This window comes from Aplidium turbinatum, chromosome 3 (genome assembly GCF_918807975.1).
Source record: "Aplidium turbinatum chromosome 3, kaAplTurb1.1, whole genome shotgun sequence".
In the NCBI taxonomy this organism is placed as follows: domain Eukaryota; kingdom Metazoa; phylum Chordata; class Ascidiacea; order Aplousobranchia; family Polyclinidae; genus Aplidium; species Aplidium turbinatum.
The window spans coordinates 42,238,019-42,257,359 of record NC_137474.1 but is presented as its reverse complement, the minus strand read 5'-3'; the positions used below and the strand labels follow the sequence as shown (position 1 = coordinate 42,257,359).

The 19,341-nt window shown below is 39.0% G+C and overlaps 1 protein-coding gene across 1 annotated transcript; it reads left to right on the top strand.

The window, feature by feature from the left end:
• The first annotated feature begins 264 nt into the window (after positions 1-264).
• LOC145766936 (eukaryotic translation initiation factor 1A, Y-chromosomal-like) lies at positions 265-6,717 on the top strand. Its single transcript, XM_082578644.1, has 6 exons — positions 265-419; positions 1,895-1,989; positions 2,905-2,997; positions 4,300-4,432; positions 4,657-4,874; positions 5,851-6,717. Exons 1-6 carry the CDS (start codon positions 404-406, stop codon positions 5,854-5,856), a joined length of 561 nt encoding a protein of 186 aa, XP_082434770.1. The 5' UTR covers positions 265-403; the 3' UTR covers positions 5,857-6,717.
• The last annotated feature ends 12,624 nt before the right edge of the window (positions 6,718-19,341 follow it).

Sequence of the window (19,341 nt, the reverse complement as noted above, 5' to 3'; positions counted from 1 at the left end):
CATGGTGAGGTGTCTCTGCCACAGGTTGTGACACTCACATCAGCTATGACTGAATGTTCTTAACATTGCTGTGTCTGGTCAATCCTAAATATATAATATACGGTAGACATGAAAGTCAATCTTCCTTGAAGCAATTAATAGAAAGACACAAGGTTGCTTTGCATGTAGTTTTAAACTCTAGTATGGATTGGATATGTAGTGTCCAGTTGTAGAAAGTTGATGACAATTGGATTTAAATTATGTTCTTTTTTTTTGTGCAGTGTAGGTTCAGACAGACTTTGTTTTTTGTTTGTATTTACTATCTGCTTGCATTGATAAAAGGATAAGTTTTTTAAACAGATTAAGCCTCATTACCAAACAATACACAAAGTTTTCAACTTTTGCAGAAGAGCCAATCACAACCATGCCGAAAAATAAAGGTTTGTTTTGTAATAAATTGATTTCAGTATTAAATGTCAATATTGTTTTGAAAATTAATGTTAGGTATATATAGTTATATACTTGATAAATTTAACAACTATCATTATGTGCCATCTCCGAGCTGATGGCTGGTCTTCAATTGCTTCCATTATGTCACGTTCTTTGGCTATTCTTTTTGCTTTGCGGATGCTAGACAAGTCAGCCCACCGTTTTACATCATCTTCCCGAGTTCATCTCCTTTCCTGTACTTTTTTCCTTCCACCATACCTTCAATAACCAATTGATGTACGGTAGCATTGTAGTAGCTCTTACCAACTCTCTCAAAATATCGCCCCGATAGCTCAATTGGTTAGCGCTGGTTAGGTCAATTGGATATTGATTGGTTGGTTAGGTCAATTGGATAGCTCAATTGGTTAGATGTAATCCACTAAGCAGTTTAGGTGAACTGTGATTAGCCTACTTGCAACAGGAGTTATACTGTAGGCTACAGACAGTGGCGTAGCGTAACCATGGCATGACTTATTTAATTGTGGGGCACTCCAGAAGCACAAATATTTAACTTGACATGAAAATTTAGCCTCGGGCGACTTTTGCAACGGCCAAGTGAGCTGGCCGAAAAGGCTGAAAGGCTTGCTAAACTTGCTAAATTGACATTGCTAACACAGTCAAATAGCTTGAGAAAAACTGCCAATGAAAAAGAGAAAGCCTTGGACAGTTGGACACACTTGACAAACAGCTCCAAGAGAAAGTGTCATGCTTGTCATCTTTATGAAATGTTTTGTAACGTACAGTATATGACCATTTATCTGGACTTGGGAATCCGTTGTTGAAAATAATTAATAGTTTTTGCGCTTAAATGATTGTGTGTACCAAGATTGCTTGTCTTTGTGTGTTTTTAATATCATTCATGAATCTTATTTACTGTATATATGTACAATGTCTTTGTGATTCAGTGTTCAGAATTACAAAGACAGTGTTCAGTGTTCGTTTCACTTGCTTCGTTTTGTCAGTAGTGTGATTTTTAATTGTTTTGGTTTGGCTTATGGTAGGTTGCCATGTCCGATGGAATGAGGCTTTAAATTGCAATTTTAGTATAAATGTGACAGTTTATCCAAACTGAGTTCAATTTAGGTCTTTCGAAAAAAAAGAGTTTTTTCTTCAAACAGGTATCTTCTACTGTACATTATTATTATTTTTCATATTGATTCCAATGTAATAGAGTCCGGATATACAGTACAATTTTAAACCTGTGCTTAGCTTAGGAAATAAACCAGCACAGAAATTTTCATTGATTAAGCACTGTTAATGCGCAATTTAGATCAAAATCAGGTTGGGAATTTTTTTAATTTAGTATTGAAAAAGTGGGGAATTTGTTTATAAAAAATGTGTGGGAACCCTGAAAATGGTTGTTTTGCTGTCTGGGTAAATTTGTAAAGAGCTATGCTACCGTATTGATTGTCATGTGATTGTTTAGGAAAGGGAGGAAAAAATCGAAGACGTGGTAAGAATGAAAATGATCGTGAGAAGCGAGAACTTGTTTTCAAGGAAGATGGTCAAGAATATGCTCAAGTGAGCTTTCTATCTATTCAAATTGTGTTCATTCATACTGGTTGTGAAATATTTTAAACTACAACATCAGTTTTGATGAAGGGTATTTGTGTCAAGTATCTAATAAAGCAATATATAAGCATTTCTTGTAATAAGATAGGCTACTCTTTGAAGTAATGTTAATATGGGTCTGCTACTATTCGGTGAGTCCGATTCGGTGAGAGCCTTTTTCGGTGAGAGCCCTATTCGGTGATTTTTTTGAATTTTTTTTTGAAAATTATCGGGTATAATACAGTAGCCTAATTAAAACCCCTAACGTAAAACCCCCAAAAAACCCCAACCCCCCAAAAAAAAACAAACCCCAAAAAACCCAAACCCCCCAAAACCCAACCCCCCAAAAAAAACCAAACCCCATCCCCCAACCCCAAAAAAACCCAAACCCCAACCCCGAAAAAACCCCATCCCCAATCCCTAAAAAACCCCATCCCCAACCCCCAAAAAAACCCATCCCCCAACCCCCAAAAAACCCCAACCCCTATCCCTTGACCCTATAACGGCAATGATAATTAGGCTACGGTACCCAATAATTTTAAAAAAAATCACCGAATAGGGCTCTCACCGAAAAAGGCTCTCACCGAATAGGGAACTCACCGAATCGGACTCACCGAATCGGGCCATTCCGTGTTAATATACGCTACTTGCTTAGTGTTGTAGCATGGACCTAATGTAATGCTGCATATTGAATGAAAACGGGATTTTCATGTCTAAGTGATTTCCTTTGCAATTAGTCAAATTTGCCCTCTTGTAACTTTCTCTTTTTTTCACTGATGAAAGAAGATTTGTTTATTTTCTGAGCTTTGTTTCTCTTTGTAACGTATTTGTTTTACCTAGATTATCTTCTCGTATTATTCCAACTTCATTTTCAATATTTTTAAGGTCATAAAAATGTTGGGAAATGGCCGGCTGGAAGCGTTATGTTTTGATGGCACAAAGCGGTTGTGTCATATCAGAGGAAAACTTCGGAAAAAGGTTTGTTAATTTTTAATATCAATTTTTGGATACTGTTAGGTTTTGTACTGTACTGGTCCAAAATAATAAGTTTTGCATTTATATATGCTTCTACTACACTGATTTCAACCATCTAGGGTCAAGCATTTACCCTTTCACTGACTGCAGATTCATTTTAATTTGAAAATACCTGTACAGTAGTCCCTGTTTATTAAGTCCACCTTGGGACTAGATGATTTTGGACATAATAAGCGGAGGCCTATTAACCGCGTCGTGGACCTAATAAGCGGGAACTGTTGTATTACTTTTACTGAATTCATTTTGAGTAATGTCCAGTGGTTAAGTTTTGAATGATGTGTTTTTGTAAAGTGCCATATCCATCCACCCCATTCCACCCCCAGGATCTCAAATAATGTTTTTAGCACCTATAGCTTTGGTATCAGGCTTGCTTCAGCTTAAATTAACGTTTGATTATGTTCCTTTTAGTAAACTTTTATATATATTTTTTCAAGTTTCACTTTCACATAGAGTTTTATTGTTGCATTCATCATTCAAGATTCTTGAAATAAAATACAATATACAGTAACTGTTTTGTGAAGCAAATTGACTCCTTGCTTAGTTTGTGGTGCCAGAGGTGGGTGTCATAAAAGCACGCATTTTTCTAATTTATGTCAAAACTTGAAAATGTTTTTGTTGTTGTATTTGTGTGGTTTCATCGGCAACACTCGAGATTTTTAGTTCTGCTCTGCCACCAGAAAAAACTGAGAAACCACCGATGTTGCAACCGAGAACGCTACAATATCTATCGACTTCTAGCAATGCTCAATATCAAATCTGAAGTGTAATAAATTAAACTGTTTAACAAAGTGCATTATTTTACCTTTAGGAAGTAGGATAGCATGGAAGGGAAATGTAAAAGTGCCATAAGCGTTTACACATACATTGCATTTTCCCTTTAAAGGTTGTACTCACTCAAGTGCCTTTTGAACGTGGTGTCAAGCTGGTTTTTGTAATTGGTTGCAGTCCTTACTATTCTCATAAGAAACTATGCTCTTTTAAAGCTTTTTATGCACTCAAGCACAATAGATGCCTGGCTGGCAGAAGTTTTTGCTTTTAGGGAAACTTTTGCTTGCTGACTATGCATGACACATTGGATATGTACGATAAATGTTATTATCACTTGAAAAAGAATGCTCAAAACCAAGCGCAATGGTAAGGAGAGCATATTCAAGTAAATTAAGTCTTTTTTATTGTTTAATCATGAATAAACATGAATTTATCTGTTTTTTTAAGTTTTTGAAGTTCAGAATCTATTTTATACAGGTTTGGATCAATCAGTCAGACATCATATTAATTGGTTTGCGAGATTACCAGGACCACAAAGCAGATGTGATAATGAAGTATAGCGCTGATGAAGCTAGAAACTTAAAACTTTATGGAGAATTGCCTGACAATGGTAAGCAACTTCTGAATTTCTCACATTGCCAAGAAATTTGGACTAACCGTTGTTTAATGTGTAAAAACTTGCAATAATGTAATATCCTTCATCGAATGCGATGTCTTTGTCCTGTTGCAAGCATTTGTACCTATTGATGATTGAGACAGCATGTGACAGTAAGTTGGGTGTAATCGACATCGAAGGAACAATGTTCGCTAAAACTCGACTTCTATTTATTTCAGCTAAAATCAACGACTTTGCACAAGACGATGAGCATGACATCATGTTTGATGACATCAGCAGTGACGTGGCGCCGGTTGTTGTCAATAATGACGAGATTACAAGCAGTGAAGAAGAAGAAGACAGCTCCGATGAAGAAGGAGGATTAGGAATCTACAAGGCTCCTCCAGGAAAAGCAACTAAGTCATCAAGTTCCGGTGGAGCGTTTGATGTTGATGGTGTGAGTTTTTTTTGTATCGAAGTTCATGGGTCATGACCGGTGGTTGAGGATTTTAGTTCAAGTAGACGGGAAGACAAGGAAGCCAATCTTCGTGACCACCTTCACTCCTTAAGGCATGCCTTTAAGCATGCCAAGACACAGCCGCTTGCTCTTAGAGGAGTAGAACCGACGTCCTTGCGTCATCAAAGGCTTTCACCACTCGGCTATGCAACGAGTTTTGTTGATCAAAGAATGGAGGCATTTATCCTTAATTACTTAATACTTATATATGGCTAAGCCTTGTAAAGTTTGAAATGTTTTTCGTTTGGTGGTTATGCACTTGTTTCAGTTAAGTAAAAAAGGCAAAATCTTATTTTATACCTCATTCCTATTGCCCTATTTATACTGAGTTGGTCTTCGTAATTTAAAAACTACTGCGTCATCTGTTGACCAAGTTGCCGACAAGATAAAACCATATTTGCGAAAATCACAAAACTCCAGCTTTGGGCTGAAATCGATCAAGTTTAAAAAATGCTTCATTTTTATAAACCACCGAATACATTTTTTCTGGGCAAAACGCTGCAAAGCAGAGCATGCTTTCTGCAGATAAAAAGAAATCACTTTCCCCTGGTGTAACATACTCACCCCCCTCAAAAGTTCAACAATACAGTATCTCTGACTTTTTTTTTGGGTGGGGGGGGGGTGATTCTACGATAAAACGTTATGGTTAGAAGGAGCGATTTTCCTGGCGTCAGCACTACCTGACTACTCACTGGTGCGATACTGATGAGTCCAGCCTCATGGGCGAAACACGTGTCTGTCGCTGTCAATTCTTGCGACAATCGACTGACGAGAAACAAAAAACGTTATGTTATTTGAAACCGATGTGGCGACGTGTGGGCGGAAAATAATTTTTTTTTTCAATTATTATTTTTTGCTAAGACTAATTAAATTTAAATGTAACATTATATCTAACCATTTATTTTTTTTATTGCAGATATAGCATCAGCTGTTTTTGGAAACCAGTTTTTTGTTTTCCGTCTATTTTTCGTGCGTTTGTGGTAAAAGTGTCAACTTGTTTCGTTCACGAGAACCACTTTGTAAAAATAGTGTAAAATCATCGGTTTGCATCATTGCATGGGGAAGGAGTGTACTCAATGAGCGTCAAACTGAACCGTTGCGAAAATGTGCCGTTCCGTTTTGATGCTGTCCTTATACCTCGTATAAGTTGAGTTGGAGCATGTATTAAAATTTAATAAGACGTGCAGTTTCGTTTGAAAATCTTTCGCTTTTCTGTTTCATTACTCAGTTGTTGCAACCAGTGAAAATTTGTTCCTTTGATGCCAACAACACTGTCGTCCGCATGATATATCAGCGCGAGTACATTTGTGGAGGCTCGTGTTCGAACAGTACTTACCCAGCAAACCAGTCCTTTCTCACAGTGCTTCAACACCTGCAGACGTCTAGTTGAGTGGTGAGCTCAACCTATTCTTGACCCGTGCGCGGACATTTTGCCGAAAGGTTATGTGGACACATAATATAATAAATTTGTATAATTTCGGCAATTTGTCCAATCGACATTTAGTCCTTTCGGCAAAATGTCCAGGTACCCTCTTGACCTGATGTGAGCTTACAGAAAAAGTCTTGTGATGTTTTTCTGCCATGAAACTTTATTTCTGAAACTTAAAACATATTTCAATTTGATAACCTTGTGTTGGAAAAGTTGAAAGAATTTGGCTCTCATTGAAGATAGGTGCAAGTTCTACGTCATCGTGGTCTTGCGAAGAAGCGTACGACTCGTTTGCAGAACAGCGTTGCACGACTTATTCTGTTAAACTGTAATAAACGGTGTTCTATAATTACAGTTGAATGAGTTGTGTTTCTGTCTTGAAAGATGGCCGTAGTAGCTGAAAATAGACAACACAGATAGATTGCGATGCCAGGTCATCCATGCTAACAATTTCGAGTTAGGGCATAAGAAGGTAAATTGGACCCGATGCCATTCCCAGTCCTTATAACATGACAGCTTAAAATGCACTACATTATAGCAAAAATATTTGCAATGCTTCGAAATTTTTATCGAAACAAATTAAAAAAAAAAAAACGCCCATTTGCTAACAAAAATTAGTATCGTAGGCTAAGTGATATTGTGTAAGATTAATCTACACTGCTCAGCTTGCATTGACGATATTTTTTAGTTTGCAGCAACAAGTTCACTTATTTGGATAGATTTTGTATTGAAAAAAAAAGTGATATAACACTCTTAACGGCGCATATAATAATCAATGTTGCCATCGACATGGACCCAAAAATAAGGACAACCGAAAAATTAGATTAGGCTTTAAAAAACGTTTTTGAGCATACTTTGTATTTATACGAGCCGTGCTGTGCTTTTGATGTCTTTTCAATAAAATGCCAATGAAGCAATGTCTTTTGATGACCCCGTGCAAGTTTTCTTTCCAGAAACCCGTCGACGGAAACGCAGGAGATTTTTGTTTACAGATGAGGATGCTGAAAGCAGCAAGGAAGCATTTAGAATAAATTTTTCAATGCTCTTCCAGATGAAGCTATTACCAAGATGGATGATAGGTTTGAAAAAATCATGGAGTTCCAAAAAAAGTATGGTTTTGTGTGTGATATTTGTTTGCCGACCTCCATAACGGAGGAAAATCTGTTTAAAAAGTGCTAAGAAGGAAAATATTCGTTTGATGAAGTTGCTAACTTGAGTCTTAGAAGTACAAAAACTACTCCTTTAAAGACACAACGTTGGACCAGTTCAAAGCTCGACGTAGAAACTATCCTTCTTTTGGTCGTAACCGGTTTATTCAAGCTTCAGTTGACAACATTGGAAGCAGGATGGTGGACACCAACAATGAAAATTTTGTGAAGAGCTTGGAAATTATTGTACCAGAGTTATGGCCGGTTGTAATCGAAGTTCCATGGCAAAAAGGGGAGCAGATATTACGGAAAATAGAGGAGGTATTTCCTGTCACCACTTTTATTTTCGATTGTAGCCTAGCCTACGTTGACAATCCTTGCCATATACCAGATACGATAAAGTTGCTCAAGAATGTAATACTAAACATGATTGCTATAAGTTCTGCTGAAGCCGAACGTAGATTTTCGCAAATGAACTTGGTCATCACACCGCTACGATCGCGGCTGACCAAATCACTTGTTTCAGTAATGTTATTCATCAGCAGCAATGGAATGGCACTGTGGCAACTCAAAAGTGGTTGCGGGATAAGATCTAAATAAAATGACCTAAAAATTAAATTTTCATTCGAAACGAAACAAACGTTTTTGAACAAATCTTTGCGCTTTTACAAGCTATGATACCTGAAGATCAAAGGCGATAGTTTTTGCCAGAAACGGACTGTTCCAGCAACTCCTTGTTCCTAGAAAGCACTTTCTACATCTCATGACAGCTCAAGTCTAGGCTTACCTTTAGCCTACATGTAGCAGAGATTTAACTGTCATTCACTAAGTCTGTTTCTTTTCTTGGTTCACTGAGCCGATATAAGAAAGAACACCTGCTCCACAAACGCATTAATGACCGGAAGAGAGACGATGACGCTAACCAGCTTGTAGAGCAATTGAAAATTTTGTTTCTAATAAAGATCTTCATCCACTTGTCCTCAGGTTCATCTTTGCGGAACACAACATCTGGAATCTTTTTGAGCAAATCCTCAACAGCCGAGACCTCATCGAAGAACTCATGCTTCATTGCCATTGGAGGATCAATTTGTTTCGCTAACCCCTTAACTTTCTCATACTCAATTGTTTGATCTCTTAGCAGGGTCCAGTTGATGTGTGTTGGAATGTTGGATGCTTATCAAAGTGATACCACTCGTTGATATATTCCCAAAAAAAGATAGAAGATTTGTAATTGTTAAAAATAAGACAAAATAAGGATTCAAGTCAAAAACAAGGACATTTCTTAGAAATAACGACAATTAATTTTTTTAAGATATTGTCTTTTAAAATAAGGATAAATCTGAGAAATAAGGACGGTATGGCAACCTTGGGTATAACTTAGCTCATAAAACCAAAGACCTTGCAGACAGGTTATTTGTTTTGTAGCCTATAATCTCGTTTGCACCAACTTGGAATATGCTTTTGCTGTATTTGGAGTTGTACTGTTCGTTAATAGCTAAATGAGATTTTAGTGTAACTGTCACATTGGCAGCTTATTGGTTCTTACTCGCAAAGCTGCAAAGTGCTAACACAAGCGCTCATTTCAGGAGGTGCATTTCTTCACTTTCCTACAGTCATCTCCAGAACTGGCGACTGAAACTCATCGAAACCAAAACTGTGGTAGCAGCTTTCCACCTTCATAATCGGGAAGCTGATCGTGAGCTACACGTCCAGAACAACGGAAAATCTCTGTCGCTTTGCCCCGAACCAAGATATCTTGGGGTGACACTGGACAGATCGCTCACATACCGCCACCATATGGTGTCACTGCGCAAGAAACTCATATCCCGCGCTGCGCTACTCAAGCGCCTGGCAGGCTCTAGCTGGGGGGCGAGGGCTGACACTTTGCGTGTAGCAGCCTTAGCCCTTGTCTACTCTTCAGCAGAGTACTGTGCACCTGTTTGGTGCCGCAGTGCTCACTGCCATAACATCAACACTGCCATAAACAGCGCCCTGCGCACAGTGACCGGATGCCTGCGTCCCACACCATTGAACAATCTCCCCATTCTCGCTGACATCCAACCCGCTGAGCTTCGTCGCGAAGAAGCCGCTCGGTCGACGGGCACTGGAGCCTAACCATCTTCTCCACCACAAGATCTCTGCTCTCCCAAACGAGCACTCCTGTCGACTGAAATCAAGATAGCCATCCGTGCCAGCCGCTCAACTTCTTATCAACGAAGCTGCTGATGTACAAGACATCTCTGCGGCTGCTTGGGCGGACCATAAATGGAGTTCTGAATGGAAGTCAACCGCCACCAGACTCTATTCGTTCATCCCCGACGCCGACACACGCCCCATTGGCCTGACACTACCAAGACAGGCATGGGTGCGCCTTAATCGTCTCCGTACGGGCGTCGGGCTTTTCCGCTCAACCATGCACCAATGGGGAATGGCCTCTTGCTCCTCCTGTGAATGTGGTTCCGAGGAACAGACCGCAGACCACATCATCAACGACTGCTCCATCTTCAAGCCATCTAACGGAGTGGAAGGTCTGCGTGTCATGGATGATGAAACCAAAGACTGGCTGCTCTCTAGTAGCCTTGCAGTGTAGTCCGGGAACATCGTGAATCTGGTGTGGTAAAAGGATAGACCCTTGGCCCCAGATGCTCACACGACGACTAACTGGATACTCTTTTTTCAACCAACAAACATTTACATGGGGTTGTAAGCAAATACCAGTAGAACTCGGTTAATCCGGATTCGGTTAATCCGGATCTTTGCCTAACCGGATAAAACTGGAAGTACAAATGAACAAGTCTTGATAGAACCGTCATCGGTTAATCCGGATCTTCGCCTAATCCGGATGGAATCGCCGGTCAAATCGAATCCGGATTAACTGAGTTCTACTTGTAGGCTATGTTTATTTGCTTTGAAATCAAAATGCAATGAATTCTACACCTAATCACGGTAAAAACGTTTTTTAATGAACTCGTTGTTAAAACTGGTGATATTGCACTTTCCAAGTTATTAAAATTAAAATTTTACCAGTAGCCTATATCTGCTTAAAACAAGTAGCCTACATTTGAACTTATACTACTTACTATCATACCACGACGATATACTCGTATCATACTACATCGTCATACTGTTATCAAAACATTTTCCAACTAACCCCACCTACCATTTTCCAACTAGCCCCATTAGCATATGACAAACTATTTTCCTGAAATTTTCAAGCATGGTGCATTTGACTAAAATTTGTTTATTTTGTAGTGTTGTAGAACACCTACAGCTGGCACACACCAAAAAAAACTTCTGCCTATCTTTAACGACATCGACGCAAAAGATGTTTCTTAAAACGCCAAAAATTTTACTTCGAAAGTAAGAAAATAGCCTACAAAGTTGTCAGCCAAACAGGCATAACTGGACTCAACAAATCGAAACTAACATGGATTAGCCTATGTGTTTTTATAAATTACATCACATGGTGGCAGTAAATATTTTAAAAAGTCATCGAGAGTTAAAAAAATGATAATTTTTCAACTGACCCCGCCTTCCAACTACCGTAACCCCGGTCTCTTCTAAATAGGGCCTTGCGTGATTTAAGCTTTTGAATATTGAGCTTCTGCAGCAATATTTACAACATTTCTTTCTTTTTAAATTGTCACACAAAAAACATTAAACAAATTGAAATAAATAAAAGGTTTCTCTCTCTTTTATTTCGTCTATTGTGATTATTGTACGGTACAATATATAGGCCTACACAGTTTGAATAAAACAGCACCATAACAATCTAGGTACCACAACAGACAGGAAGCAGCGAAAAACTATATCAGTCATCGAGTCAGCTGCTGCTAGCATTTGCAAATTACGTTGAAGCAAGATAGCCTGATGTTCAGTAAAAATGAAATAAAAAAAACTTTACATAGAAATCTTTAATTATTATTTTTGAAACAACCGGGAATTAAAGACCATTTCATGAAGATTTAGGCAAAATGTAGGTTACTAGTTTTTTTTATTAAATTTGAATTTATTTCTTTTGTTAGGCTATATAGTGTTGGAGTGGACTTAGAGATGATAAACTAAAAAACTATTATTTTTAAATTTTTCCATGGCCCCCTTGAAAAAGGCTCATGGCCCACTAGGAGCGAAGACCCCGTGCTTTAGAAAATGACTAAAAATGTTATGTGGTTGCCAAGAAACAAATTAGTCTTCGAGCAGTAATAATGACAATCTTTATGTAAATTATGAAGGTCATCGTCGTGTGAGCGTCTGGGGCCAAGGGTCTATCCTTTTACCACACCAGATTCACAAAGTTTCCGGACTACACTGCAAGGCTACTAGAGAGCAGCCAGTCTTTGGTTTCATCATCCATGACACGCAGACCTTCCACTCCGTTAGATGGCTTGAAGATGGAGCAGTCATTGATGATGTGGTCTGCGGTCTGTTCCTCGGAACCACATTCACAGGAGGAGCAAGAGGCCATTCCCCATTGGTGCATGGTTGATTGTAATTTTGAAATCAATAAAGTTTTGTAACAAGAGCGTTTATTAAAGTGCAGTGCCGGTCTTTGGGGTGTGCAAACCGTACGATCTCACAGGGCCCGCAATTTACTTAGAAAATGCGGTAGCCTAATCCAAAAAAAATGACAAAGAAAATATGATCTTATCCTTTTGCTATGCCACCGGACAGCACCATTTTACAGTATTACGATATTCATACACAAATTTTTGTTGAACGTGCTCTCAGAATGCACCAAGTTTAGAATAATTTTTCAAAAATTGTTGGGGGAGGCCCAGACACCCCGTCGGTGGGTGTCGCATTCGGCAAACACGCCGTCGGCTTCGCCCACCGGCCGTCAAAACCAGTGGCGTATATTTAGGGTGTTCAAGGTGTTCACTGAACACCCCAAGAAATCCAGAAAAAAAGAAAATTTCCATCGATTGTCGATGTTCTTTACTTTCATGATATTCTAACATCTTGCTGCATGCTGATTGCTTTCTTTTCAATTGCAAAACTCGTCCCCTTCTAATTTTAATACTCCAACGTTTGAGGTCATTGCGTTTAATTTTTTTCGGTCATTACCTTTAAAGGGGACCTGAAATGAAAAATTAAAAATTTTTTGGTGATTCTTTAGTGTTTAAGTATTATATTTTTCGAAAATTTTTTTTGATATGTCTTTTTGTTTGGGAGATAAAACCAAATGAAAATCAGCCACCTGATGGCGCTATGTGTCTTGTGACGTCATCGGCTGGCAACCAAGTAAACGGTAGCCACTTTAACAAGTAGAAATTCTGCCACTGCGAATGACTACAATGCAACCGCCAACCAATCAGAACATGATATAAGAGGTTACCGTCCAATTGTGACCCTTTTAGCACTCAGCCAGAGAGTTAATGCTTGTTTTGAACTTTATTTGGTAATTATAGAAGAAAAAAGCGCAATAGCAGTGGTGGGAATCGAACGCGCGTCAATGAAATAACTACTTTCTAGCCCTAACCCTAACCCCTAAGCCAACCAGCTGACAAAAAATCCATCACTTGATTTGCTTTGTATTATCTTCTTTTCGCTTTTTTTCACGTCATAGAAAACGTAGCTTATGATTGGTTGGCGGTGCATTCTAGTCAATTGCAGTGGCAGAATTTTTCCTTGTTAAAGTGGCTACCCAAGTAAACAGCTTGATGCATTTGCCTTAGAAACGTCGCATAGGTCATTGTATATTGAGTAATAGAAGATCAGCATATACAAGATGTCTGAAATAAGACAAGGATTTTTCTTTGAACCAAAAAAACTTCGACTTGACAGCGAAGAACATCATTCTGATTCGTGCTCTGACAACACCAGTTCGGACAGCAGTCGGATGGAAAATTTGCATTGAAAAAAATGCAGGAAAATAATTTGCTTGAACCAAGTGGTTTATATCAACTAAAAGTAGCCTATGTATTCAGAATTGCCGAATATGCCTACCCTGCCAATGTTTTACTGTCCTACTGACCTGTTTCAAAGTCTTGATGCTTTCTCGCTTTGCTATTCGATCCAAACGTCCGATCGTACTCACAGACCTGCAGCCTACCTAGGTCGATCGAGTTTTGTGGGTACTGTATTGACAGTGGCTTTCACATATTTTGAAAAATCAAAGACAGAAGAAACAGCTTCAGGGATGAGCAGGTGTCTGGACTTGGTGCCTTGTAGCTCTGCCTGTAGATCACGTTAGTAATCGCTGGCCAGAAAATGATTGCTGCACACACAGCAGTGCTTGTTTACAGGTGGATTTTTGAGTTTCATCGCTGAGATCCATTTCTTCAGCTTGTCATCATTATTCAGAGGTAACGATGAAAGGATATCCCTTTGACGATTCCCCGGTTAGTACAACCGGGAGCCATACAAGAACAAGAAGCCATCATTTTAAGAGCGTAAAAACTCCCTTAGCACAAAATTGTTCGCTGTTTCGGTAGCCTACGCGATTTGTTCCTTGTGTTTGCACGCAAAACAGTAGACCTTGGATGCGGCTTTGCCAGCCAATGACGTCATCAAAAATTTTGACCAATCAGAATCATTCAATTCAAAAAAGGTTATTTTAGGTTTTTTAATTAATGGTAATAATAATAATCAATAAAAAATCATTCTTTTCATATTCTTTTTTTAATGCTAATTTATTTGTGCTTTTATAGAGTAGGCTACTGATGAAGCCGCCTTTACGGCGGCGAAAGCTCTACCAATAAATTTTTGTTGTTACCAAACCTGGTTGATTTTTTATTGATTATTATACGTTTGGTTGAATCCTCTCACATGGATCCTACAATTATTGATGATTAGCAATTCCCATAACACCGAGAAGCCAGAACAGAGGTTAAGAGTCTGCAGAAACCTTTTATTACTAATAATAATAATGTTAGTTTTTATATAGCGCTGTATCCATTGCAGAATGTGTTGCTCCACAGCGCTTTACAAAGCAGATAGTGTCAATGCAGCCGTATAGAGGCGCAACTGAGTACATTATTACCCGAATCCACTCCATTGCTCAGTGCCAAGCCGAAATTAGATTCAGTACCATTTTTAAAAAGTCTTTGGTATGCATGGGCGCCGATCCCTATAGGACAGTGGGGACATGTCCCCACCATCTTTTTACATGTCCCCACCATCTTTTTACATTATTTTTGGAACGTAAAAGGGAAAATATTAACCGAATGTCAGAATTGTATCAGTCAGACATTTAAAATATATTGAAAGGAGGGGACAACATTTTTGTTTTACGCGAGGAAGCCCCAACCGTAGTAGAAATTTTTATTAGGCGGAGAAACCCTGGTGTAACTCGCAAATTGTATTTGTTTTGGTTACGTGAGGCCGAGGGCCACACAGTGCAGAGTTTTAGAATTGCTTAGAAAGAGTCGTACAAGCATGTGGTGCAATAAGTTTAGTTTGTGTTACTTTTGTACAAGAAAAAAGCTTTTTTTTCAGTTATTATTACATTGAGGTTAAGAGCTGCTGAAACGTCTTTTCCCGATTTGACAAAAAATTGTATATAGGCCAAATCAGTAGTTGGAAGGCTGGCAGGCAGCTTTTTTTTAATTGAAAAAACTCTTACAATTTACCCAATTTTTAAAAGACTTGTCACGTTTCAAATCGTCTTCAGTATGGACATGGCCATGGTCAACCTCCTAAACTTCAAACACCATAGACGATCGATCGGTCAGAGTATTTTGCAGTCATTGACAGCTTGCAGCAAAATCTTACTGACTATCTCAAGTCGACCGATCTTGAGCACTACGAAATTCTACAAGAATCACTCTTTAGTGGAAAGCTACAATCACATTTGGTAGACGATTATCCTGAGTTCTTTGACACAGAGTCCCTTGCACAAGATTTTCGAATGATATTCAAGAAGATGCCATCCGCTGTTCGGCAAATGTTTCCGCAAGTGGAACTTTTGCTCAAAACACCAGCCAGCTCGTGTTAAGCTGAACGGTTATTTTCAATTTTGCGACGTATCAAAAATTTGTTACGATCTACCATGACACAGAAACGGCCAAATCATGCAATGGTCTGCCATGTGCACAACAAAGTTTTGAAGTCGATCAACCTTCATTGCCTCTCCAAGGACTTCGTTTTTAATTCGCTGGAGACTTGTTGCCGAGTTGCAGTGTTTGGACTTCTGTTGTCAAATGCTGACACTGACAATTAAAATACATCGCATTAGACTTGTAGCCTATCTACTGTATTCGTTTGATTGTTGAACAGTCTTTCAGCTCGCTTCGCTCGTCTCCCCTTTCTTTCATACTTTTCCTAGTAAATGTCCCCACCAATCTTAGAGAGCGATCGGCGCCCATGTTGGTATGACCCGACAAGGTATCGAACCCGCTTCATGCCTACCGCTTCAGAGGCGGGCGCACTAACCACTAAGCCACCGAGCCGGTAACACAAAAAATAAAAAAAATTGTTCAAAGACGTTTTATTTCAGAAAGATCTACAAATACAAAAGCCATGTATTTTCGTTGCAGTGCACCTTTAAGCTGGGTGTGCACTGACAGCTTGGCGAGTGCTATTTAAAATAAACAATTAAGAAAAATGACGTCACAAGGCAGCGAAAACAGCAATGGTTTTAGTTCAGCCAGGCTGTTCACTCGCTGATCTGAACACCTTGGTGCGTCATTGGGGGAATCCAAGGCAATAGCAAGTTTTAGCTTGTTGGATTAGAGTTTGAGGTGATCAGAGTTGGAAACAAGATAAGATAAAATGTTTTTTATGCACCAAGTGCCAGTAAATTAGAACTAGCTTGTCTGAATCTGCAACAAAGCTTATGGCAACAGCTTTATTTTCTTGTTTATTATCGAGTTGCTTTGCTAATTGCTATTGTTTTTTGTTTTAACTTTCACCTGTTTGTTTTTAATTTGCTTGTACATTTCTCAAGGTGTTGCGACCGTGCCTAATCCTTGCATGAAGTAGGCTAAATCATTTCCATCTCGAGCACGCTTTAACTTTCGCGTTTTTTCTGACTCCTGCGCTGTGTTATAGCAAGTAATATTGTTCGTTTTGATGATCGGAAATAAAAACTGAACTGAAGTATCTATATCTGTGACAAAAATGAAGATATCTATATCTGTGACTTTAGAAATGCAATTTAATGTTTGATATATCAAGTCTTTCATTCAATAGACGCTGTTAAATAAATATCTATTTTGTATTCTTCTCCATTCCGACAACATTATTTTTGTCAGTTCTGTTCATGTTCAGAATTTGTACTGAAAATGCTCTCAGAACGCACCACATTCAATGTTAATTTTAAAAATTTTCTGGGGAAGGCCCCCCAGACCCCCCACTGTTGCTTTGCCCTCACTGAACACCCTGTCAAAGTGGTTACGGTACGCCACTGGTCAAAACCCCCCTCCCCTTTCAAAATACCTAGCTACGCTACTGAATTGGATCATTATCATTGGGGGCCGCAAAGCATATTCCGCACAGGGCCCGAAATACCCTAAGACCGGCACTGTTCAGTGCAACCAATAAGAGTTCAGGCCAATAAATAGTCGCCTACAAGCAAAAACATTTTCAGCACAATATTACAAAAATAATTACAATTTTGAAAAAGGTATATAGGCCTATTGTTTTGTCATAACAGAAATGGCTATCTGTAACTCTCAGCATGTGACCTGTTAGGCTGCACGAAACTAGCCCAATGTGTCCGTGGAAATTGAGAAAGAAATTAAATGGAATCATAGTTAATAAATATACCTCAATCATAGTTAATAAATAATGGAATCATAGTTTATATTTATTAACTATGATGGAATGTAAATGAGAAACTATTGAGTAGAGGTGGTTGTGATATCACAGAATCTTGTTTGTCTGTTCTAGTGTTGCCAACTTTTCCGATGCTTTGAATATGTTTTTGGCCTGAGAAGAGGAGCGAACGACCTTTTTTCTGAAAAGCACACCATCCTAAACAATTAAAAACCTTTTTTGAGACACATATTGGTGTAACTAAAGCTATGAAAATTCGTACGGCGTAGGGAAAATTTTGAAGAACTGTAAAGTAATTTACTGATGCACATCTGGCAACAATGTCTTGCTTGACAGCTTGAAAGTAGGTAAGTGCATTGAATTTTGATCACATTCAGTAGCTAAACGTATGTAGTTTTTGATTGCAGAATTTTGTTATGAAATGAGGAGAAGATTTCAGTTTTTGAACAGCTGTAGTCAAGTCTAAATTAGTTTTTGAGCCAAATTATTCAGAATTTAACCTAGCCTGTGTGGAATAAGCTAATAACTTAGTAGGCTACTGCAGGGGTCCGCATATAGTAGGTTGCGAGAGCATCCGCATGTATAAGAGAGCAGGCCCGGATTTAGGGGGGGGGGACAGAGGGGACAGTTGCCCCGGGCCCCCCGACTTTTGAAGGGCCCCCTATGTGGAAAAAATGTGATTTTGTGTTATTTTTTTCCTTTTGGCCTTTAAAGTTTCTTCAAAATGCTGTGCAGTACTGGACTGATGCTACTGTAGACGTAAAGATGGTTTTTCGCGTCGTAGGCGCGAAAAAATTTTTTGCACGGGGGCCCCCCGATCTAAAAGTGCCCCGGGCCCCCCATCAGCTAAATCCGGCCCTGTAAGAGAGGCGGAGAATTGTCCCCGTTTAAAAGACCCACCCGCTTAATCAGCCCAAAATCGTCCGATCCCGATGTGAGTTTAATAAGCGGGGACGACTGTATTGAAATTGATATTTAATTGCAAAGTATTTTGCTCAAAGTATTTTGCCCAATATTTTGCCCAAAGTATTTTGTCGGCAGCCGTGGCCGAGTGGTTAGCGCGTTGGGCTCGCAGTCGAGAGCCTGCATGTTCGACTCCAGCCACCCGCACTTGCTGTTGTTTCTCTAGGCAAGAAACTTTACGATAATTGCCTCTACCCAGTGATCGATTTCGAGTAATGGGTAGTACCAAATTTAAGTCATAAGTAAAGTAGACAACTGGAAACAGACATTGCAGTCGGCTGCAGCGTGGGTCAGGTGTACGTCGGAAGGTGTACGTCGGAAGGCGTACACCGATGCATAGCGCTCAAGTCCGCTTTCCCGCAATGCAGGATAAAGATAAAAAAAAAAAAAAAAAAAAAAAGCCCACAAATATATGCTTCCGAAACGTTTTGATCGCGAAGATTTAGAACAATTGTTTTTGGGTCGTGCCAACAAGTATGCTATGTGTGGTCCCCTGGGCTACGGTACCCTAACTAGCACAGTGATGTTTGCTAGTCATAGTTCAAAGGTTCTCAACCGTAGCCCAGGGGACCGTAAGTAATTGTTGGTAAGACCATAAGTATTTGTTGGTAAGATATTTAAAAAAGATTTTTTTTTAGATATCCCTGTACCAACGTAAGAAGAAAAAACTTCACACTAAAACACACAACGTTTGATGCAAAAATGTGGGATGGGCGTAAATCTATCTTTAAATTTTCTTTGAAAAAGGAAACGAGAGAAAAAAGTTGACGACCCCGAGTCCCGACGTAGGCCTTCATCCAATCAAGACAACATTTTTACACGCGCTACGAAAACATCACCTTATTTAGTGAAGCATCAGTCTGAGTAGGCTAATGTAATCAGAAGTTAAAGTTACTATTCAATGTGTTTTAATTCATCTCTATGAACAAATGGTTATTTTTCAAAAAACACAATTGTTACTTACGGAAAATATTCATACAGAAAAAAGGCTATCCTTATTTTCGAAGCGGATATTTTCCGAGTGTGTACTTTCCAATTGGGATTTTTTCTGTAGTCTGGAAATATTTTTCGTATGGACATTTTCCAGCCTGAATAATTTCTGTGTAGATTTTATTCATTTAGATTTTTACCCATTAGGATACCTATCAGT